The following is a 24308-nucleotide window of genomic DNA, read 5'->3' as shown; positions in this document are numbered from 1 at the left end:
TGTTCAAGTTACATTTTAAGAGAGATTTAAGAGGAAAGACTACCAGCAACAATTTAAATGAATGAAATCTCAAAACAGACCAATGCAAAAAACATCGATGTTAGGATCAGCTAATTTATAGAATCAGCCCAGGCCTCTAATTACTAGATAAAAAATGTCTCTACAGCGCTGTCCAGCCTTTCATCCTTTCTCTCCAATGTACCCTTTCTGTACCACTAGATGGCAATGTTGTGTCAGCCTCCCTCTCCCTTTCATAACAGATTTCAGGGTTTCTGTGTGATTTACTATTTGAGGAAAACTATTTTAACCCTCGTAAACAAATACACCTCCGGTCTTCGGACATTGCGTGTGTCTTTGTCAGGCAGCCAATCCTAGCCTGACCTCTCGTTATGTGTGTGTGTGTGTCTGTCTGTGTGCGTGTCTGTGTCTGTCTGTCTTTGTGTGTCATGAGTTTTCACCCAAGTCACCCTCAGACCTGAGGTGTGTCCTGTTAAACGACTGAATGCTGCATGCAGTCTGAACAAGTGAGAACACACATATACACTTTGAAGAAAATGCTGAATTACAGGGTCAACACTTTATTTCATCAAGAATAAATTAAGTACAAATAAAAATATAGTCTATTAAACTCATACTTTTTTCAATTCTTACTTACCTGCAATGCATGTGAGGAATTATCTGAACTATGAAGTAAAGATTTAGCTGATGAAGCCATATGTAACTCTTCAGCTGTGGGTATCAAAGTTTGAGACTATAAAAAGTAAGAAGAATATCTGAAATAAAACTCTGACTTTGCACATTTACTTGCTTTTGACACGTACAAGAGGAATAGATAGGGAGTGGATCTTTTTGTTTGTTTGCAGACACAATTAGGATTTAGACTGAGAGGCTTGAACCAGTGACTTACAATGAGGGCAGTAAAAAAGCCCTGCTAGTCCCCTTAAAGCTACTAGTTCAAGACGATCCTGAGTTACACTGATAGGCCTCTTAGCTTAATTCTCCTGTGTCCACTTTACTCGACAGGCAGAGGCAGATCAAGTGGGATTTTTGGGGACAGTGTAGGAGAGGGTAGATTCTAAAAAGTGAAGTGTCTCAATCAGTCTAAGCTTTGTTGTCTGCAAACACATTCGCCGGTGAATCTGTGATGGATCAGTATCATGCTGATAGAGTCTTAACTAGTATTGTTCAGGTGTTAACTTCATATCTGTTCAGTAAATTAATAACTTTTTAATGTGAAAATGTTGGCCTGATGAGTGAAGTGTTTAATTGCAGTTTAAGTCCAACAAGAAATGAGTTACCCTTAATTCCATACATGCACTCTGCTCTGATATTCTTCTGATTAACAGAGACTACAGGGTGGAGGTGAATCCAGACTTGCTGCTTGAATTCAATGACAGAAATGCAAAAACAGTTTCAGTGTCCCGTTCCTTGAAGTTGAACCTGTCTCTCATTTGCCTTCTCCATCCTTGAGTCTGTTGCTCCATGTGCACAAAACCTGGATGAACACACAAAACAGAGCCACAGTTAGGACCAACATTTTCTACTTTGCATGAACGCAGGAATAAAAATGATCCAGGAGTTAGACTGACATCCAGCCATCTCAGAGTGAAGCAATTTGCTGTCATTATGTAAGCAACAGCAGTCAGTCCACCAGCGGTATGTGTTGTCACAGGGATCACACTGGTGGTCATGTTTTCCATCCTTAGAACACAATCCAAAACTCTGAAACAGAAATAATCCACCACTGCTGACACTGCAGGTTTTGCATATTGTGATTACATTATTTGAAGGATCCTTATTACAATACTTACAATATATTGCATTTAACTTTACATGTAAAAAGTGCTGCAATTGTCTCAATAATCAAAAAGTTACCTTTCTTTGTCAAATGCTACTTAAGATATGGTTTTTATGTTTACAAAAATATACAAACCAACTGATCCAAAGTTAATCTGAATATAGAAATAGTGATTACATAATTCTCAAAACTCTGAAAACAGTTTAAGTTAACTTATTATTATTATTATTTAGATTTTAATTTTGATAATCAGTGAGCAAATGCTTATTGGAAGTTCAGACAATGACAAGTATAGCTATCATGGTTTTAAATGAAGACCAATTTAAACAGTCTTTTACAAAAATATCCTGAGGCCAGTCTGTCACCGCCCTGTACACCACCATGAGGTTAACTGACTCATGTATGAAATAAAATATCAACTGACTGAGTGATCATCTCACTCTTAGTTGTGAATGGAAACTTGATAGGAAGCAGCATTATTTGTTAAAGTTCATGAGTTTGTTTTCCTGTCATAAATGTACTGTCTATTTTTAAATTCCTAAAAACTTCTTTGAGACGTTTGTGGCCGATTCAGCAGATGAACACTGCAGTAGCAGACTGGATCTGTCTAGTGTTTGTTAAGGAGCAGGTCGTGTTTGGTAGATTGCTAGATATTTTCTGTTACAGCAGCCTGTTGTGGTTAAAAATGAATTAAGAAACATTAAAGTCAATGAAAGAACACTTAACGAGCTGAAACGCGCTGACAAGGTTCTAAGCTGCAGATTTTATGTGGTGATTCTCGACAGGCTTGTTGTTTTTACAAACTTTCATCACCAAAAAGAAGAGAGTGTGTTTATTTTCTTCTTGGTGACAATATAAAAGTTCAAAAGAAAAGAAAAGAAACTAAAGATAATGAAAGAGAAGAAAGCCACATAAGCAGCAACAAAACCGCACGCAGTCCTAAGTGGAAGGAGTTTGATTTGCCTCAATAGTACAGATTTTCTCCTGTTATCACAGCTCTTTAGTCTTGTCTTATGCATATCATGTTGTTCAGTGACATGCATCGTCAACAACCAATAGGTGTGCTCTTGTCAGCTCTAAAAAGGAAGCTGCAAACTAGTACAACTAACATTAGTAGGGGGAGAAACAGCGTGCATTTCTCTTTGTGGAAAAGGAGGAGAAACTGGTGAAATTGAGGAGAGAGCAAAAATTCATCTTTAACATGTCCTCCAATTTGTCCTCTTGAGGAGGAAAAGAGTGGATAGAAATTCCAGCAGCCTTCATAAACCCGATGCTATAGCTTGCTGGCTAATTTGCTAACCATTTCCCTGAATGAGACTATGAATCTAGTTGTAGTATTTCAGTCAGTGACACTGCAAGATCTCCAGTCTCTGCAAAATCTTAAGTCTGTGACTAAAAACTCTGTCTTCTTCCCCAAGTCTTCCACCACCTCAGCCGCCATGGCTCCCTTATTCTGCTCCTCCACTACCTCCACCTGTTCACTTCCTCCTTATTCTAACTCGTCTGGCTCTTTCTCCTCACTATGTTCTCCTTCCTCTCCTCCATCGCCACCCCTCTCTCCCTCCCTGATGTGAAACGCTGACCCTGTGGCTGGTGTCTCCTGGTACTGGGGCTGCCTGCCAAGCTGAATGGGCCCAGAGCATCGGGTAGCCAGGCCATGTGTGTGTGTGTGTGTGTGTGTGTGTGTGTGTGTGTGTGTGTGTGTGTGTGTGTGTGTGTGTGTGTTGGGTCACGGCGTGGGGATTATGTGTATGTGAGTGATTGAGGGTGACAGCGGCCCTAGCATTAGGGGCCCTGTGGCAGATTTCGTGGTCCTGTTTTAGACACACTAAGCTGGATTTACCAGCAGCAGTGTGTCAGCAGTGATGCAGCCTGCCTGGACCTCCTACAGAACACACACACAAATACACACTGGCACAAGCACACACATATAGACCCTGGTCACCTCTGACCCTCCCTATCTTCCTGCAACCTGTCTGAATCCTCCCGTCATCCCTGTCTGGCTCTGCATCACTTACTTGAAGAGTTTTAAATGTCTTTGTGCTGCAGACTTTTGTTTCTTCATTAAGTTTCATCACTCTTTCACACTGAAGTAAGTGTAAAGAGGTAACGTTGACTCTGTCCTTCATGCAGACCACTGCAGCATGCTAAAAGCAGCATCCTTTATATTGACCCTGAGACAAAATGTCGAGCAGAGACACGGCACGAAATAAACTTTTGCAGCTTTAACTTCATTTCATGGTCAAACTGATATGTTTGAATATAAGTAAATCAAAGAGAAGATTAGATTTGAGGTTAATTTTACTGTCAAAACCTTTAATTACTGAAGGCTTTTGAATACGAGTGAGCAAATCCTGGATAACAGGATAACCTTCCAAAACTAGCAGAAGTAAAACCCAGGGTGTAATGTAACAAAGAGGCTGTCTTTTGTTACATGTTTCTGAGAGCATCTGTTCTTTATTTCACTTTTTATTTCTATCAACCTTGGCACTACTTCATTTACCAAATAAACTTAGTCCTTTTGCTAATTTCCCCTGAGAATCCTATTAACTTTAAATAAATCAGGAGACATTTTTGGTCTAATGGTTTTGGATTTTTTGTCTTTTAACTTGAAACAGCCTCAGGTGGATGGTAACACAAGGTTAGAAACTGAGGCCGGTAGTATTACAATAATGTGGATGTGAAGTATCATGAACACATTTGTATCGTATACTATTTACTGAAGATACAGCTCCAGATGAACGGATACTTAGAGGCTGATAACTGCGTACTGCCACAAACTGTGCTCAGCTTACAACAAGTAAAGTAAATGATCGGGGTGAGATGATTGGTTCTTATTAACATTAAAAAATGCTGAGATCAGATCCGACAGAGGATTCCTGATCATGTCTTCTTTTTCTGTCTGTTGGCATTGTTTACAGTCCTGACTGAAGACTTGGAGTTGAGAAACAAAATCGAGGGGCAGATTATTGATGCAACTTTATGCAGATATCTATCTAAAGAAAGTAATTAAAGCACAATCATGCAAGATGACGACCTGTGGGTTCTGGGACTGCATGTGGAATTTGGTTGAACCTCTTTAGCTCTCTCTGCAGACTGTTTTCCTATGCACACTCAGAACCCTTATGATACTTTTTAGGCTGCAAACTATAGGTTTGCTTCTTTGTACCTTTGAGCTTTCATCAAGGCTACAAGAACTTATAGTCTTTGGTCTCAGCAACTTGTCTTATTAACTGTTTCAAAAGTCAGAGCTGAACAAAAACAGGAAAAAGGAATGCAAGTTTGTTGCATCCTTTACCTGGAAGCAGGTTAAAAAGGACCTAAAACTAAAGAAAGTGGTACATTCGATGTTGTAGACAGATCTAGCTGTACACTGTCTGTCTGAAACTTCATGATTTAGTTCGGTCTCGGTCGGGACAGTCTTGAAAACTACAATTTTAATCTCAATGAGTTTCTCCTGGTTTAATAAAGATGAAATAAGCAACAAACCCGGTAACATAGATTTGTAGGCAGAATCTGTTAACTGAATTGATTGGATTGCCTAATCATGTACTGAAGTACGTGAATCTTTTTTTCATTCGTCAGAGGAGTTGATTTCTGAAAGAATTGACAGACTTTGTAAAGTCTCGTTCAAAAATATAACAAACTTGCTTCTGTGACAACCTGCCTTCTTCAGATTCAACTTACAAAGCAGAAATAGCAACACACGATTCCTGAGGTGTGGCGTACTGTACTTTAGTTTACGGGCTAACACCTAAGGTAGGTTTTTGTACTGATGTGCACAAAAGAAACCTCTCTGCTTCTCCCTGCTGTGACTTCTTCGAGTGAGTGTGAGTGAGAGGGAGTGATTGATTAGAAACACATGCATACATGCAGCTAAGTGTAAGTATGAGATGGCATGAAAAGTTTTCTTTATGATTTCAGTCTGCTCATAATCCTTTACAGTTTTCAAATCACATTTTCTGCATCTGACTATTGTTCATTATAGCTCCTCTACAGAGAAATGCATGCTGGGTAAACTACTGAGTACGTGTGGTCACACAGAGGGTATGTGAGGCCACTGTGGCCCCCGTGTCCACACACACACACACACACACCACACACACACACACACACACACACACACACACACACACACACACACACACACACACATTATCACTTTCTTTGTGTTACTTGTGCACTCTGAATGTTTATGCGAACACCTTTGTGCAATTGTGAGTGTGTGTTTGCGTGTGCACCAGTGTGTGTGTGTGTGTATGTGTGTGCCTGCTCCCAGATCTCTGTTACAGCCTGTCCATTGTGAAGGCGAGTGTTGAGCAAGATCCTGACCCACCGGCGGGTACTAATCAGACGCATTCCTCGGGATTAAACGGCCAATTAACAATAAGAGAGCCATTGTAGCCCTGTCTCCCTGTGCGTCACAGTTAAAAGGTTTTGTGTGTGTTGCACTGAGTGTGTGTGTGACTCTTATTTGTGTGTGTGTGTGTGTGTGTGTGTGCTAGGGAATGTGTGTTTATGTGTGCAAGGTGCTTTAACCATTCAAAATGTACTCTTTGTGATTTTCCACCAGCTTGTTGCACTTGTTAGTTGCACTGCTCAGAGTTTTAACATGCACGCAATTATTAAAAAGTTCATTACACAATTAGAAAAGGTTAGATATGATATTTGCAATCCAATGCAAAAAGCAGTGTGAGAAATGGTGCGTTAAAGGTGCTGCATTTGAATTAAAGTCTGCATGTCACAAGATGTGTGTGTGTGTGTGTTAACATGGTGTTCTTAATGATGCAAGTTAATCCAGGGTTTGTTGGGTGCACCTGGACTTTAAACACTCACACAGCATCACTAACGATATGATGGACAATGGTGTTTCCAATTTAAGTGTAATGCATGTAATATATGTGCAGCATGCTTACACACAGCGGTAAATCATGTCTTCAGAACCATGCTTGTGTGTGTGTTTGTGAGTGTGTGTTTGTGTGTCTGCAGAGTGGGTATATGCATCAGTGTGGCACGTGTCGGAGTGTGGCAGAGGATTAGTGAGGCTCAGGGCCTGTTGCTCCACTTCTATGATTACTACTGCTGTCTACTGCCATATGGGGTGGGTGGGGGTGCAGGTGGAGGCCCGGGTGGCAGTGGGGGGGTTGCAAGCTACTGTAACATGCTACACACACACACACACACACACACACACACACACACACACACACACACACACACACACACACACACACACACACACACACACACACACAGAGTTCTTCATAAAGCAGTACATATGAGACCACGCATGAATGCACGCACTATGAGCTTTGTTTAACAAGCTGAAGACTTAATGTGCATGCTTGTGAATATGTATGCATCTTTGTGTGGTGCATTTTGTCACTGCACCTGCCTTCTTTCTCTGCATCTGCATACAATTAAAAGAACTCAAACACTGTCTAGAAACAGATCAGTCATACTCATGCATGGATTTCTTTCCGTCCTTTGCGACCTGTTCCTGGGGGCTTTGAACTCATCTTGCATTTTGAGACCACACTGACTATTGTATGTCGGTTTATTGTTGTTGTGATGGAAAAATGTGTACTTACAAATGTTTGTGAGTTTCTTTGTGTGTGATCTTGTGATGTGATCTGTTAATGTACATTTGTTTCAGTTTTTTTTAAAGTACTTGATTCAGGACTTCAGATGACATCAAGCAAGTGAGCTAGGTGTGGCATATAAACATGGATGCATATTGCTGTACATTAACACGTGTATTGTCCTTATTAGATGTGCTTTGTCTTTACATGATATGCCTTATTTAGTCAGCTGGAAACAAAATTAACCACCCAAAAAAATGAATAAGATTCATTTGACACATCTGGGCTAGCATAAGTTTGATTGAGGAAAGTTAGAGGATGTTTTTGTATTGATACCTTATGCTCTAAAATGTTAAATAGAAATGTAGTCCTGCACATTTAAAACAAAATTGGTTTTTAACTGCATATAGTGCAATAATCCAAATTATTAAGGCTAATAAAACCCTGTTTATTTTCTGATACTTCAACCCTATTTTTTCTTTTAATCATTTTAAGTTTGACTGTTATAATTTAAGAAAATTTAACAGATACTTGAAAATTTCAATTATCCATAAATCATAATTCAAAACAGAAGAGAGGATACACTTGGGAACAATTTAATACATTTTTGTTTGGCAATGAAAACAGTGAAGACGCAGCTTTTTATAAAAGTTAAGAAATGTGAGAAACTCAAATTCATCACTGAGGTTTAACAAAGAAAATACTATCCTCTTTATTATTAGAATAACACGTGAGACTTGAACATGTTGGAATTTTGAAATATGAGAGAAACTTGTGACACAAACTGTACCTTAACTGTCTAGATGTGTAAATGCATTATTACAATTGTTCTGCTAATTGTGTTTGAAGTGTATGAGTATGAGGGCATGAACAGGTGTTAACTTGCTAAACCCCAGACAGTGATCAAGGAGGGGGCTAAATGATGAAATACTACGCGTGCACACACACAAACACACACATCCCACCTGCTGCTGTCTGCAGTGGATTAGCGGTCTGTCTACCCTCAGAAGACAGCAGGACACACACATACCCGCAGCAGGGGGTCTACTGTCTGTGAAATTGATCAAGATGCCGGCCAGACGTTATTCACCGATGAACTCATGATTAGGGTGTTTTATCCGATGGACACAAATAAATGCAACAAAATGCGCTATAAAAATGATGAACTATGTTACATTAAAACTTAGAGACCTGTCTGATCATCAGTCATTACAGCTGTGCTTCTGAAGAAACTGGAGTCCTCTCAGCCAGGTCACTACGTGCTGTTTTTACAACAATCATTTAACAATCATGCATCCTTCAGGGAGTTAGATTTCCCTGTCTGGTTGCAGACCTCTGCAGCATAGGATGAAACTCCAGCTGTAGTCCAGTTTACCATTAATTTACTCAAAAATAACATCACAAAGCTGGAGGTTCCTGCTGGGAAGCTGAATTGTTTCTTTATATGAGTCATTCAAATCTGAGTTTACAGGTAAGTTATGAAAAGGTTTAAGGGTTTTATTTCAGACTTCAGCTGCATAAAAGCATAAATAGTAAGAAAATAGCAGTGCTGGTATTTTTGCATGTTAAAGGATTATTGTATTTACATATGTAGACCTTTGAGACCTCAAAATTGGTGCAGTCATTGGAGCTAACTTCCGTAGTCAGGCAGTGGGCCGGCAGCTTTTGGGGATTTTTTAAGAGGGGTGGCCTGGGGTGACATAGGCCCCTTGAAAGCTGATTGGCCCCCCAAAGAGCCAACCAAAATTGTTTTAACTATTTGTGTTAAAATACGAGAAGAAGAAGAAGAAAGAAAGGTACTTTATTGATCAGGGGGGAAATTCAATTTTTTCCACTCATGCTATTTTTTGGACATGCTACACATACAGGTTTTTTTTGGTATATACATACAAATGCACACACATGCAGTGAACATGCTTAGGGAGAGATGTTAGAGTGAGGATACTGCCGTCAACCAGCGCACCCCGAGCAGTTGGGGGTTCGGTGCCTAATGCACGTTATGGATTGTGTTGCAACAGGCTGCTAGAAGTTTTCTTTGCCTTTGAATGCTCCACATTTTCTTTTGATGGTTCTTAATATGGTACTTATCACATCTGTTTTATAAGACAGGTGCATATGAGAGCAATCAGTCCATTGGAAATTGCAAACAAACTCCTGCACACTGTCCGTTGAAAGTACATTACTTGGCAGTGTTTAGAAATGTCACCAAATTATGACTTTGGACATACCTCTGCTTTTTAAATCTTTAAAGAATTCAATTTGGACAATCTATTAGTTGCCCTGTATAGTGTTACTTCTGAAAGTTGAAAAAATATATACACATGAGTATGACAACTCTATGGTGCTCTAATGTAAATGTTAAAGTAGATATGATGATGGCAAAGTGTAGATAAATGCATCCCAAGCGTTAGTCTGTGCCCCAGGCGAGCCTCCCTGTCAAAAAAGTCAAGCCACACCCCTGAGCTCTATGTGTTTGTGCCTATAAAATATTCAATATATAAATCAAAACCAATAGTAAAGGTTGGTATGCAGAACCAGAACTAGTGTGCTAGTGCTGTTATGATATTAAGTACATTGCACAGCTAATATTTAGCATTATACAAATGCATAAACTCATGTAATTCCGGTTTTACTCGTGTAATTACTTTTACTGATCTATGGTCCTACTTAATCCTGTAGGTTATATATACATATGACCGTATATAGTTTGTACTGTTATGCAGTGCAGCATTATATAAGTGACCACAGCCTGAATTTATCTTTAGCCCAGACTCTTGATGGACATCTGACAACCCAAGATCTACTTATAGGACACAGACACACATGCTCCTGCACAAAGACGCAGCCACAGATATATTAACTCCTGGTACGTAAACGCAGCCTGACCATTGGATGTAACCTGTACACAGTATAGGACCTCTATATGGCCCTTTGTGTGTCTGAGGATGAAGAGGAGTGCTGTGCAGAGTAACACATGGCCTGGCCCAGTCTCATGCACTGTAATCCTCACATCAATTTAATGAGGAGTTAACACACAGTGACCTCAATACACACACACACACACACACACACACACACACACACACACACACACACACACACACACACAAGCACACTATTTCTAACCATGCAAGCACACAGCCAGTCACAGTAAAATGTCACTTTAAAAATATCAAACCAATTTCATTTTCAAATAAAAGCATGTCAATAGTTGAACTGAAGCTAAAATTAAAGCAGGACTAAATTCACAGCAAGACCCTCTCAGACCGACGCCCCTCCCATACCCCCCCTTCCCCATCTGCCTCTCTCTCTCTCTTTTTTCTGCCCTGTTTTATCATCACACTCCACTACTCTTCCTTCACTTCGACCCACCCCGTCTCTTACTTTCCACCCAGTTTCTTCCAGTTACTGTTTTCTCTCCACCAGTTTCTGACACAAAGCAACACATGCCTCCCTCCTGCTCTATCTCCCCCTCTCTCTCTCTCTCTCTCTCTCTCTCTCTCTCTCTCTCTCTCTCTCTCTCTCTCACACACACACACACACACACACACACACACACACACACAACACTGTGGCCCTCTCTCTGTTTCTCCCTCTCTCTCAGCCTCTCTCCTTCCCATAATGCCCGTTTACCTTATCAATAGTGATCGATCCACCCCCAGAGCTGAAGGTTTCTGCTCTCTGTCTATGTGCAGCGAGCGCTCGGTTCTCTCCATCCACCCTTCCTCTGTCAATCTGGCCACAAACCCCTCTTTCCTCCCTTTATCCCGAGGTAAGATACTTACTTTTCAGATAAAGCATATTATGATAAATCGGCTGAACTCTGTGCGTGTGTGTGTATGTGTGAGTGTGTAACTGTCACACACACTCACAAACATAAGCACACAGTGTGCACACACAGACATACCAAATACAGTGTGTGTATCGAACAACATGATGTCAGAGGTATTTAACAGCTGGGTAAGTGTTTGTGTGTTCATACAATGGGTGTGTGTGTGATTTTAGGACTATAAGGATGTGATGTCATTTTAAATAACAACAGAAACACAAACATTAATAATAAAAAGTCCTCGTTTTTTTCACCTTTTCATCATCAGAATCATATATGAGAATAAACATGGGACTAGAATTAAATACACATAACCACACCTGGCGTACCAGGGAGGATTCTGGGATAGATTTGCTCAATTTCACCTAATTTTCTGCAAAACAAAATAGTGAGACAAACATGGAGCCTGTGGTTTTTAGTGACAGAGAAAGAGCCAGCACACTTTATCAGAATGAGGATTGAGTTTATGCTATTCTGCACCAAAATGTACTTCAATTTCAGTTTCAAATCCTTTTTTTTTCCCAGTATTGATCTGCTGGAGTGGTTGTACTCTGGATTACATAGTAAAACAGGCAGATGACAGATATACATATGCTCTGATCAGATGGACGAAGAAGACTGTGTGTGTGTGTGTTTCTGCTTTTTGTATATAAATGTCTGGAATAGATACCACTTTGTTCACTGAAGGACACATGGAAACAGGTTCTCTAATGAAATGGGATGACAGAAATAGTAGAGCATATGGGCCAGTGTTCTGCAGCAGAGTGGACGGAAGTTCAGGTCAACAAGGGGAATAAAAGAGTTTGGAGAAAATGAAAACTAAATGAAAATACAATAGCTATGTTTGCCTTTGGGGACGTGTGCGTGCTTGTTTCAAAATGGGATGTTTATGAAATGTTCTGTTTGTGAGTATGTGTGTGTGTGTGTGTGCGTGTGTGTGTGTGTGTGCGCGCGTGTGTGTGTGTGTGTGTGTGTGTGTGTGTGTGTGTGTGTGTGTGTGTGTGTAGGAGTCTAGATTAGATGCACTAAGCTTCTTATGTGCTGGTTGTCCTTAATTTGCGTCTGCTCTGGGTCCTAGTGCGTTCAGACTACAAGCAGCCCTTCATCACCATTTCTAAACAAAACAACACAAACAACACTAACATCACGTCAAACAAATTTAAACACAAGAGTTTGAACTAGATCTTAAAGCATTAAAAGATCATAAATATGATGGTCCATGCATATGAAATTATTTAAAGGTCAATTCGAAATATCTAGCCTATAAGAATAAACCTTTTAAACTGAATTACATGAAGAGCAAAATAGGAAATGAAATAAATTGGACTACCAATTTTATATATTGATTTTTCATTAAGATTGTTTTTTACCAACCAATAAGGAAGGGAAGAAAGAAAGAAAGAAAGAAAGAAAGAAAGAAAGAAAGAAAGAAAGAAAGAAAGAAAGAAAGAAAGAAAGAAAGAAAGAAAGGAAGTCACAGCTTGTAACTTTTGGGATCATTCACTGCAGGTGAAGTTTCACAAGATTAATATCCCAAACTCAACTATCTGTATAAACTGGCTATTCAGTGCAGGTTTGATAGAATTAAGATTTAGTCATTTAAAATATTTGTTAAATGGTTTTATCCCAAAATAAATGCCACTTTCACATGATTTTTTAAATGCTCATGTTCCTCTATAAACATTTTTTTATCTACTTATATTTTATATTTAATTGTTTTTCTGCTGCTTTCAGTGTGTTATTATTTCTAGACACAGTCATACTAATAGCTTGTCGTTATTGACATCGAAAACCGTGACTGTTTAAAGACCATTGATACTTTTGTCATTTCATGTTATACAGGCTTTTCATTAAGGTTTTAACGTTATCATTTTATTGTAGCAAAATACAGAGAAGCTGTTTCCTGTTAGAAAAACGAGGCTAAAGACACAGGCTGTGACATTACAACGAAAACAACAACAAGACCTTCAGGTATTTGTTATTTCGATCTGGTAAAGCCTAGAATGAAAATTAAAGCTATATATTAAAATGAGGTGCAGGTACATGTATGTTAAAATGGGATAAATATATATTGAAGCTACATTAAAGAATCAGGCCTACGCAACATAAAAAGCCTTCACAGTCTGAGAGAAGCAGGCGCGTGAAGTGCGCGCGTGCACATCAGGGTCGCGCGCAGTGACGCGCGCTCTGAGGCACATCAAAGGTCTGTGCCGCTCCTGCAGTTTTTTTCCTGTCTCGAGACATTTTTGTCACCATAGCTCGATTCTGTGTCCTGCTAACCTTACTCGACAACACAACAAACAAACAAACAAACAAACAAACAAACAAACAAACAAACAAACAAACAAAGCGTATCTGCATATGAGCAAGAGACGAGCCCACTAAAGACAGGTGGTATTTAAATGTCCACACACATTCTCATACACACACACAAACACACACACATACACGGCGGCCTCTCTCAATCAAACTCTACACACTCTTACCTGAACAGGTGAAGCCTCATTCTTAGTTTCACACACGCCGGTAAAGTCTCTCTGTCGCTCTGTGTGTGTCTTTATATCTCCGCTTTGGCTTTACACAGCTAGATAAACCCCTTATACAGTTTGGGCTGTAGCTACATGGGTCTGTGTGTGTGTCTGTGTTGTGTGTGTGTGAGTGTGTGTGTGTGGATTTTAAACTATAAGAAATCCGATTCAATTAACAAGCGCAGAGAATCGGCTTTGGACACTGTGAAATTGTCTCGCTGCAGAGGATGGCACAGGCCGAACGAGCACAGAGAGGAGAGACAGAGGAGAATATACACACACTAACACACTGATCCGACAAACAAAACAAAGCGGGGGAAAAACCCGAGGCCTCTATGACAAAGAAAGTTATAATAGTATAGACAATAAATCGAAATTACCTGAAGGTTAGGTCTGACAGGACAGAGATGGGCCTCTATCAAGAGCTGTGAGGCAAATACAGAATCCATCATTTGTTAATGACAAATAAAGCACAACTATTGGCTATGGCCTAAATTGTTTGGAGCAAAAAAGTTCATTCAGCATTTTATTTTGCTGGATATTTGGTCTGTTATCTGTTTTATAAGGTTATTATAATTTTTTTTACTGTAAATAAAACATTAACTTACTTTGAGATTTTCCATTTGCAGCTATAATTTACGTTACTATTTATGTTAGTCTACCAATTAACTGTCAACCAAGTAAAGTCACATTCACTTATTATTATTATTATTATTATTATTATTATTATTATTATTATTATTATATTGTTTTTAACTAAGGTGAATGAATGGATGAATGGGCCGGAGGGAGCATGTTGGGGATCAGAAGGGGATTTAATTGCAGAACAACGCGCTCTTTGTGCAGGTTTTAATCCGCCCTGTACCCCCTTCTCCGCCCCTCTGTGGCTCTACCTCTGCCTCCACACTCCGGCTGTGTCGTCTAATTATTTTAGGAGGCCAATTTCGAAAATGGATGATAACAATAAGACTTTTTGACTTTCTGGAAAAGACTCGAAAAGGTTGAGATGGTCATCGATGTTCCCTAAAGCCAAAGAGGACGAACTTCTCTAGACCTTTCTGTGTAAGGTAGACCCTTAAAGTAATTCTATTAACTCGTGAACACTTTGGTCCAGCTACTGTTTCTGTATTTTTAAATAACTGTGTTTTCCTGAACAAACTTTACTGATAAACTGTAAACATCAACAGGTGTCGGTGCCAGTGCTGCTGCTACAACAAGTTGCTGGAATTATTCCACAAATTCGACATTACACATAATCGAACCTGAAAAATGGTCATCTTCAGAAAATTATAATTAGAGCCTCAGGCCCAAAATGAATATATGATAGTGTATGCGCGCGTGAATTCGCAAGAGCGCGCACAAGTTACAGAGAGAGAGAGAGAGAGAGAGAGAGAGAGAGAGAGAGAGAGAGAGAGAGAGAGAGAGAGACAGAGAGAGAGAGAGAGAGAGAGAGAGAGAGAGAGAGACAGAGAGAGAGAGAGAGGGAGGGCTCTGGGTGTCTACTTGGGTAAGAAGTTACTTCTAATTAGCCAGCCTCTTCTTGCTCGCCTCAGTTGTCCACTCTGCAGATCCGGATCCTCTCCTCTCAGGGACCAGGCATTGCCAAGGGCCCCTACACTTTTTCAGCATCCATTTGACCTCGGAGAACAATTCTGTTCTGGAACCTCTGCTTTTCTGCTTTTTGGTAACTTTCACCTGGCGACGTCGGTGCGCACCACAATTACGCACAACGTTTAAGGAGAAACAGCATCATTCCGGGGGGATTTCTTGAGTTAGTCTGTATCATTCTTTAATGTGTTGAGGGAATTTGTAGTCTTTGGTTGATTTTGGCTGTTTTTGTCGTTGTTATTTGGGTAGACAAAGCCAGACAGGTGCGCAAATCGATTGCATTTTACGCATCAGGTTGACCGGTGTAAAGGCGCAGGGCCATTTCAGAAACACAGGTGCCTGATTCAACAGCATTTAGTCAGAGCAGCATCACGAAGGTGGAAAAAGAGAAGGCAGGGAAGAGAGAGTCGAAAACAACAAATAAGAGACAAACAACTTAGAGAAAGAAAAACAGAGAGGGTGGGAGTGACTGAAAAAAGGGAGTGTGTGAGAGAGAGAGAGAGAAAGAGAGAGAGAGAGAGAGAGAGAGAGAGAGAGAGAGAGAGAGAGAGAGAGAGAGAGAGAGAGAGAGAGAGAGACACCCCCTGGAGACTAGCTAGGAGACCCGGCCCCCGGTCTGAGAGAAGGAGTGAGAGAGTGAGGGAGTGAGGGAGTATTTTAAAGCCGGCAGGAGGCATGATGTCCTACATTAAGCAACCCCATTACGCCGTGAACGGGTTAACGCTGTCCGGCCCGGGCATGGATCTGCTCCACTCAGCCGCAGTTGGATACCCCAGTAAGTAAAGGCCTTTTACTTTTGACTGTATTTTTATTTTAATTTTATCTAAAACTCTCGTTTTATTATTGTCTCTATTACAACATTATATTAATTATATTTTTGAAATGGAAAATCTGAAAGAATTCATAGAAAATATAAAATACAACTCTTGCGTAAAATGGTGCGTAAAAATGGCCCATGCCTTTGAATGCCATTTTTTTACTTCCTGAGCGTTATGCTTTGTGAGTATGAATACATATCTCTGATTTTCAGCAAACATAACATATGTTCACATGACCTATAAATTCTGCGGATTATAGAGTCAAAAAACAATAAAATTCTGTGTGAATTGAAACGCAGTCTGTTCACACAAGGACTTAACACTAGGACAAACCCCAAGCTGTTGCTCTTGTCATGTAACCTATTTACAAAAGGATGCGTATTGTTTTTTATTTTGAGCCACCTTGTTCTTTTCATGAATGAACACTTATTATATTGTTCGGTTTGGCTTCATGGTCTGATCTACATCTGTCACCTTTAAGAGGGGACTTTGAATTAAATGATGCCGAAGTTTGGCACTGATGACAGCTTGGCCTTCCAATCACAGATCAGAGTTTGTACGAACAAAGAGTTCAAACAATTTTAAACAAGTAATGATGCTTTTCGTTCCCTCACTTTGTATATTTCGTTTCGAAATGAGTCAGTTAAGTGAAATAAAATCACAAGACCAGTTAAATCTTCTTAAATCTAATTTTTTTTTCGTCCAATAAAAATCGTCTGAGAATAATTTATTTAAATTCAATGCCATTTTTTCAGGATGCTTTATGACGCATGATGCAGATACATATAATATTCTTCTCGTTTTTAACCTTAGGTGTTAAGCAAAATGTGATTTAAAATCATCAATGTCGGCATTTATGGAATCCAGAACCAGGATGAAGTTCAACTCTTATTTCCTATTATAAGAAAAGACAATGAAACCATTTAGGCTTCTTCTTTATACGAGCAAACATCGAATGTATTATTGGATTCCTTTTTTAAAGTAGCCAACCTTATAATAAATAATTACAAACGAACTGCTTATTCAATCTATTGCATTCTGTATACTATCTATTTTGAGGGAAAGCTTTATATCAAATATGTGACACAACAAAGACATTGATGTGTCTTTTGGGGAAAAATAAAAAGATTCTTCTTCTTCTTCTTCTTCTTCTTCTTCTTCTTCTTCTTCTTCTTCTTCTTCTTCTTCTTCTTCTTATTATTATTATTATTATTGTTGTTGTTGTTAATTTCTGTTTAAAAAAAAAAAACCCATTCTAATAAAGGTGTTGTTTTTCCTGCAGACACCCCGCGTAAACAGCGACGGGAGCGCACCACCTTCACACGCGCACAGCTGGACATCCTCGAGGCGCTGTTTGCCAAAACCCGATATCCAGATATCTTCATGAGGGAGGAAGTGGCCCTGAAAATCAACCTGCCCGAGTCCAGAGTGCAGGTAACAGTCAAAATACGTTTACATTATAAGTTTGGAATGTTTTAATGTCATGTTTTATTACTGGTATTATGAAAGGAGTTAGTAAATGTTACTGTTGACTCACTGTCAGAAAGAAATGACGACCTTTGTCTGTAGGGGATTGTGTATACATGTAAGAGAGACATATTAAAACAGTTTACTTCATTATTGCAACTTTAAAGTTTCACTTCTTCAATTACTGCATGTTTTTATTTTGATTTTAACCAGGAGAAACTCATTGAGATTAAGAATATGTTTTTCAAGAGAGTGAAGGCCAAGACAAGCAGCAGCACAGTTAAGAAGGTTTCAGACAAAGAGCAGCCATACATGAAAACATAATACAAGAGCTGATTATAATACATTGAAACACAAAATAACAAGTAAAACAAGTTGATCACTTTCATGAGTATATCAGGCCAGACATCTCCAGCCAGATGTGTCTGCCTCCAAGTCATTTAAAAGCACCTTAAAGGCTTCTAATGAGACCAGATCCTTCAGTTTTAGCTACATTCCACTTAAAGGAAGCAGCAGACTGAAATGCCTTTTAGTCCGATCTCAGTTCTGACTTCAGAAACAGGCAGTAAGAAAATTATGGAAGTACTGATGTGATCTTTTACCCTCTGCCCTCCTCCAGGTCTGGTTTAAGAACCGTCGTGCTAAGTGCCGCCAGCAGCAGCAGCAGAGCACTGGTCAGTCAAAACCACGGCCGCCTAAAAAGAAGGCATCCCCTGCCCGTGACTCCAACACTGAGGCAAGTGCCAACCCCTCCAATGGAGCCTACAGCCCCCCACCCCCTCCACCAGGCACAGCCATCACCCCCAGCTCCAGCTCAGCCAGTGCCACGGTGTCCATCTGGAGCCCAGCCTCCATCTCCCCTCTGCCGGACCCCCTGTCGGCCTCCACCACCCCCTGCATGCAGCGCACCACAGCCTACCCCATGACCTACACCCAGGCCCCAGCCTACAGTCAGAGCTACGCAGGCTCTTCCTCTTACTTCACAGGCCTGGACTGTAGCTCCTACCTGTCCCCAATGCACCCGCAGCTGTCCGGCACCGGAGGGGCCCTGAGCCCCATCACTGCCTCCTCGATGGGTGGGCCCCTCAGCCAGTCTCCCGCCTCACTGTCTTCCCAGGGCTACACGGCCGCCTCTCTGGGCTTCGGAGCAGTCGACTGTCTAGACTACAAGGACCAAGCTGCGTGGAAGCTCAATTTCAATGCCACTGACTGTCTGGACTACAAAGACCAGAACTCCTGGAAGTTCCAGGTCTTGTAAATACTAAGAAGTGGGAGGTGGGGAGGCAAGGGGACAGGGGAAGAAGTGAGAAATCAAACAGAATCAAAATAGGTTTGATAAACCTTGATTGTTTTTGGTGTGTTAGAAGAAGGACAATACTGTGGGACACAGAAAATAATCGATCAGATGAGTTGAAGAACCAATCAGCTGGAATCATGTTTTCATATTAGCTGTTTCACAAAATAAGAGTGGAGGTGAACTGATCTGTTGATGCGTGGCTTGATTGAAACAAAGATTACAGTAGTGTTTCTTAGTTAAGCAACAAAAAATCAGCTGAGAAATCAAAGAATTGCCGAGTAAAAGCACACAAGATTCCAGCTCAGTCGATCAGGAGTTCAAAATTACTGTGATTTAAATACAGTTTGATTTAATCACTGATGGCACGAGTCCTTTGAGTGATTGCATGTGAACAGAGGAGGCCTCTTGGCTTATGCTGACTATCTTTCTGAGTAATAATTCAGCAGTCTTGGTTTCAAAGAAATGTTGTCAATCTGATTTATTTGAATGAGCTTAAATCAGAAAGTGTTTGACTGATCTCGACTTGGACCACATTTGAAACTCAGCCTTTTAAAAAAAAGAGAAGCCACAGCACAACAGTTCAGTGACCTACAAGTTTACTGCATAGACAGCCTTTGAATCAACGACTGAAGAGCCGAAGCTCGTGTTTATTCTTCCTTCTAGACTTTGTCTTGTATTTTTTGTGATGTATTTCTTTTATAAAGCTGCTCTTCATCAACAAGCTGACTCAAAAAGCTTTGAGCCAAACATCTCAACCAACCCAAACTGACATCTTTACAGGGTGTGTTTACAGGATGGCCTGTGATTGAATACAATGTGAAATGCTAAGCAAACAGACAGCTAATGACTCCCAGTAGCCTTGTATGATACAGACCCTCTGCAGCCTGTGTGCGATACAGGCAGAGGGGGAAGAGTTGGTCACTGAGGTGACTGCAGTACAAACCTGTTGCCTTTGAGCATGGTTGAAATCATTAGCAGAGTGGCTCGTACATTGTTAGTTTAATAGGATCACCTCCAAACAAGATGTGCAACAATGGTCGCTCTGTGGCCGTTAGCAGCAGATCTTTCCCTCACGCTCCACCTCGCGGTGTTTGCACAAGGGGAGCAGATTGTTGAAGGAGTGATTCGTAGACTTTATCATAAACGTGTTTGCTGATAAACGGCTCCGGTGAGGTATTCAATGGGAGAGAAGACTGCACCAGAGAAAGGGAAGGGACTGGGCTGCTCTGCAGCCCCCCTTTGCACAGAGAGTTTGGTGCCTCTCTCAACTCCAACCTGTAAAGATGTGATGGCTTCCACTTTATGTGTTTGATGTATCTTTTGATTTTTTTTGTATTAGATTTAAACAATATTATGTTTCTTTAAAAAATTGTGGATTCATTGAAGTAAAATTGTGTTAATTTGTTTTGAAGTTGATATTATCAGTATTATCATCATTAATATTATGTCTTCAGCTGACATGGACGTTGCTAATAACTTTTTTGTCTTTTTTTGTAAATATTAAAAACTTGAAAATGCAATCATGTCTGGTATCAGCGATGAGTTGTTACACAGGCGCTCCACCCTCCTACACAATCTCTTTCTTTCTTAATTTCTAGAAAACTGCCAACTCTTTTTATTTTTTCTGTTGATGTTTTTCTGGTTTCTGCTTCTTCTTTTTTTCAAACTCAGGGGTTTATCCAATAAAAGTAGCAGTAATAGGATGCAATGCTGTTTATGCTGACTGTACTTTTATCTTTTGCATTACTATAATCTTCTCTGCTTATTTTTTCTGACATGAATTATTTTGTATATTTCATTTGTCTCCTGTGTTTGACCAGTCTCACCACTACCATGCTAGATAGCTATGATGTTTCTGAGACATTAAACGACTTCATTAAAACTCGGGTGTCATTGTGTATTCTTCCTAAATTACTGGATTAGATATTCACTAGGGTTGCTGAAGGGCTACACCTGTGGCATGTATTATCCCTCTGCCCATTGGGACTGTATTTGTAGAAATGGGGACGGTCTAACATCCAGAGAGGGGACGTTGGGAATCAGTTTCTGTGAGTGTTCCAATAATCCACACACGAGGTTCAGTGGCTGTAGGGCAGAGATGAGAGTGAGCCGGGCAGAGAGCTCCAAAAACAGATTATAACGAACAATAATACCGATTCCCAACGCTCCAGCCAGTCCCAAACTGAAGTACGAGAGATGGGCAGATTATTTTGGATTGGCGAATGTTTCTGAGTGTTGCAACCACCGGGAAGCCAGAGGGGTCAAGCTCTGGGCCACCAGGGTCGCTAGAAGTGCACTGGATGAAAGGTTTTAGCACATGGTGTGTTTGGACGCTTTTATCTGGGAAAGAAAGTGGTGTGTCTGAATCATAGTGACACAAGAAGAAAAGTAGTTCCAACCCAACATATAACACTCCAGTCATCTGGTGCTCTTGGTTTGAGCTATGCTGGTCATGTCAGGCAGTTGGTCCACCAATTTGGTAGACATTGACGTATCGCCACAACTATGGAAGAGTGAACTATAGAGGTTTGCAGATTCACAAACATTTTAAACTGATCACGTTCAGGAAAAGAAGTGCAATCATCTCATCTGTATTAAATGTCAGATAAAACATCAAATATCTGGGGGACAAAGGTTAAATGTGAAAATTAAATTCTTTCTACCCATCTGATAAGACAGCATCACCACCTCTGGTCAAAATATAAGGGTCACGGGTCAGCTGGATGTCAATCAATAGGGTAGATTTGTTGATGGCCTTTTTTTAGTTCTAAAAGCCTTAAACCTACCAAACAGCCAACATAGCACCAGACTATGATGCCTAGTTACTGTCCAAGCGTGTCTGCTACATAGACTATATAAAACATGGGTGTACTCTCAGCTACATCACCTGATTTCTGAAGTGTATAGTTCAAATATGGTGGTCAACCTATCGGATATGGTGATTCCAGGGGCTCCAACAGGGCCTCAAGTGGACATTTAAGGAACTGCAGTTTTTGCACTTTGTCACCAGCTTTGTATTTTAACACCACACTTAAACTTTTGCAATGACGGAGCAAGTTAAAAGCTGAAGTATCTGATAGACTGGTTTAGCTTGGTAGTCATGTTTAGCGGCAACCGTCCTCGTAGCGGTGGTCTTGGTATGAGTCCAACCTATGTCACTTGCTGCATGTCATTCCTCACTCTCTTCACCTCTTTTTTCAGGTTTAATTTGGGCTTTCATACCTGGATGCGTGGATAGAGTGCGAAATGAAATCCTCACAGGCTGCAGGTCAGAATCAAACTCAGGCTACCCATCGAGGACCATGTCCTCTGTGCATGGAGCGTGCAATTAAACTCCTGAGCCAAACTGTCTGCCAGGCCTCTAGTGCTTCTGCTTTACAATTTTGGACCAAGACAATATACCCTGGACCAACATTTAGAGATAAGTGAGAGAAACTGTGCTCTTTATGCTGATAAACATTTAAGTCTTGTAAGTCTGATGTCGGAAGTCATAGTCCTGATGTTAGACGCAACAAAATTAAATTCAACCTTACATTTAAAACACAATCCCTGCTACACTAAGCCATGACCAGCACTGCTTTTCTTGGCTGGCAGCAGCACCTTCGTAATCGAATTTGCCCAGTAACAGTGAGGCTCTGCCTTCTGACTGGGATTTAGCCCGAGAACAGAGAGCTGGGTTCAGCCTCATGGTGACACAGCATAACCCCAGCCACACAGCCCAAAGCTCATTACAAAGTGCAGTAGACTACACTCACTAACCAGCTTCAGCTGTTCCTGGTGTTCATTCACACTCCACTTGTTGAAGCTGCACTTTAGCTAAGACAACTTATTTTGATACTTTAAAAGTTTTTTGGTGTTACTTATGTTTGAGAAGTTAATTCAGGATGCAAACTAAGACTCAAAGACACCAAGGTAGATATATAGATATATGTATGTAGACAGATAGACTCCTTCCCTGCAGGCAGTGAGTTCCTGTAATCCTCCTGCAGCAGCAGCAGCATATGGACTCTGAAGCAGATACACTCAGGACTTAGAAATATGAATCATTTCTTTCCTCGCTCTAATCCCTAACAAACAAGCTGGTGGCCAGCCTGCTCTGGAGGCACACAGTAATCATGCCACAGGCTGCTGCCAGAGCTGACCAGCCTTCCCATCACCCCCCCCCCCCCCCCCCCCCCCCTGTACTCCCTTCTTCCTCCCTCCTGCCGGCCTGCAGTCCATTTTCCTCTTAATCGATTCCTAATCCCGAGGCCGCCAAGCATACACGCGCTGGGCACGCGCTCAAACACACACAGTTACACACTCACACACACACAGCCACAAACACACATGTATATTTGCAATCATACATATATAACTACAGGCTCACACACACACATGCAGACAGACCGTCATTATCAAACAGGCTGCAGAGAAAGAACAAAGGCCACGTTACAGAGACAATAGTTCGCACAAACACAGTTCACAAATTCAATAAGTTGTTTTTCTTTTTTTAAATCTGGGCTGGAATAATAAAATGAAAAAGAAATCCATTACAGCACAGAGCTGAATTAACATCACTTTAAATGAAGGGAGGGACATTGTGTTCTGTTGTGTTGGAACAGAACAAAGTCAGTCCAGGTAACAGTGGTCAAAACACTATTTATAGACTGCTTGTGTTTACTGTGCTCAGGAAGCAGATTGTGTGTTCATTAAAACTTAATTCACTGTCCTGAAGTTCTTTCTCAGTCTGTGACTGCCCACACGTTGTTGACAATACAGGCTTTTTGGCTTGGTTCAAAGTCTGAGTTTCAATTTTCACTCTTTTTATTCGTCATCATGGATAAGCAAGGCCAGGGGAAATGTTCCTCATCACTTTAATCTGACAATAATGGGGGATATAAATCACAAGAGGAAAGTGTAATTTCTGTAATCTTTTTATCAGTCTGACAAACTGCTACTGCATATGTGAAAAAGGTTCAGAAACTAACACTGGTTGGAGGATAATCTCTATAAACAAGCACACAATTCACTGTAATGGGTCCCAGAGCATGTGTGACGTCATCTGACAATTTAGCTTCATCAATGCATATGAACAAACATCTGCATACAAGCCCAGCTACCATTTGGCTCTTCAATGTTGTCCCTCAAAACCAACTCCATTCTTGCTAGTGAGGTTGCTAGTTGGACTGTAAAAACTCTATTGCATAGAAAAGCGAGTCAAGGCCAGATGTTCTGTATTGCCAACGGCTCATCACACCAGAAGGCCTCAAAAATTGACTGACCCAGGAGCTACAGCATCCTAATATGCTATCCAGTGGTTTGATAGATTAGTTTGGGAAAGATACTTCATATTTGGAATTTTGGGGTTGTGAGGGGTGTATACCAAACTTCTGTAGGAA

At 40.6% G+C, this 24308-nt stretch overlaps 1 protein-coding gene across 1 annotated transcript; it reads left to right on the top strand.

Annotated features, from left to right (window-relative positions):
- The first annotated feature begins 16020 nt into the window (after positions 1 to 16020).
- On the top strand, positions 16021 to 18888 carry LOC117825507 (homeobox protein otx5-like). The gene is made up of 3 exons (XM_034701393.1): positions 16021 to 16120; positions 17446 to 17597; positions 18250 to 18888. The coding sequence occupies exons 1-3, from the start codon at positions 16021 to 16023 to the stop codon at positions 18886 to 18888; spliced, it is 891 nt and encodes a 296-aa protein (XP_034557284.1).
- The last annotated feature ends 5420 nt before the right edge of the window (positions 18889 to 24308 follow it).

The sequence above is a fragment of the Notolabrus celidotus genome, chromosome 14 (genome assembly GCF_009762535.1).
Source record: "Notolabrus celidotus isolate fNotCel1 chromosome 14, fNotCel1.pri, whole genome shotgun sequence".
NCBI classification, from domain to species: Eukaryota; Metazoa; Chordata; class Actinopteri; order Labriformes; family Labridae; genus Notolabrus; species Notolabrus celidotus.
The sequence above is the reverse complement of the archived record's forward strand: the minus strand, read 5'-3'. Positions and strand labels throughout refer to the sequence as shown.

Excerpts from the sequence above, each read along its gene's own strand:
- LOC117825507 (XM_034701393.1), top strand. The coding sequence starts at position 16,021 with ATGATGTCCTACATTAAGCAACCCCATTACGCCGTGAACGGGTTAACG. Across the intron at positions 16,121-17,445 it reads AGCCGCAGTTGGATACCCCA|ACACCCCGCGTAAACAGCGA; the intron begins GTAAGTAAAGGC and ends TTTTTCCTGCAG. Across the intron at positions 17,598-18,249 it reads TGCCCGAGTCCAGAGTGCAG|GTCTGGTTTAAGAACCGTCG; the intron begins GTAACAGTCAAA and ends GCCCTCCTCCAG.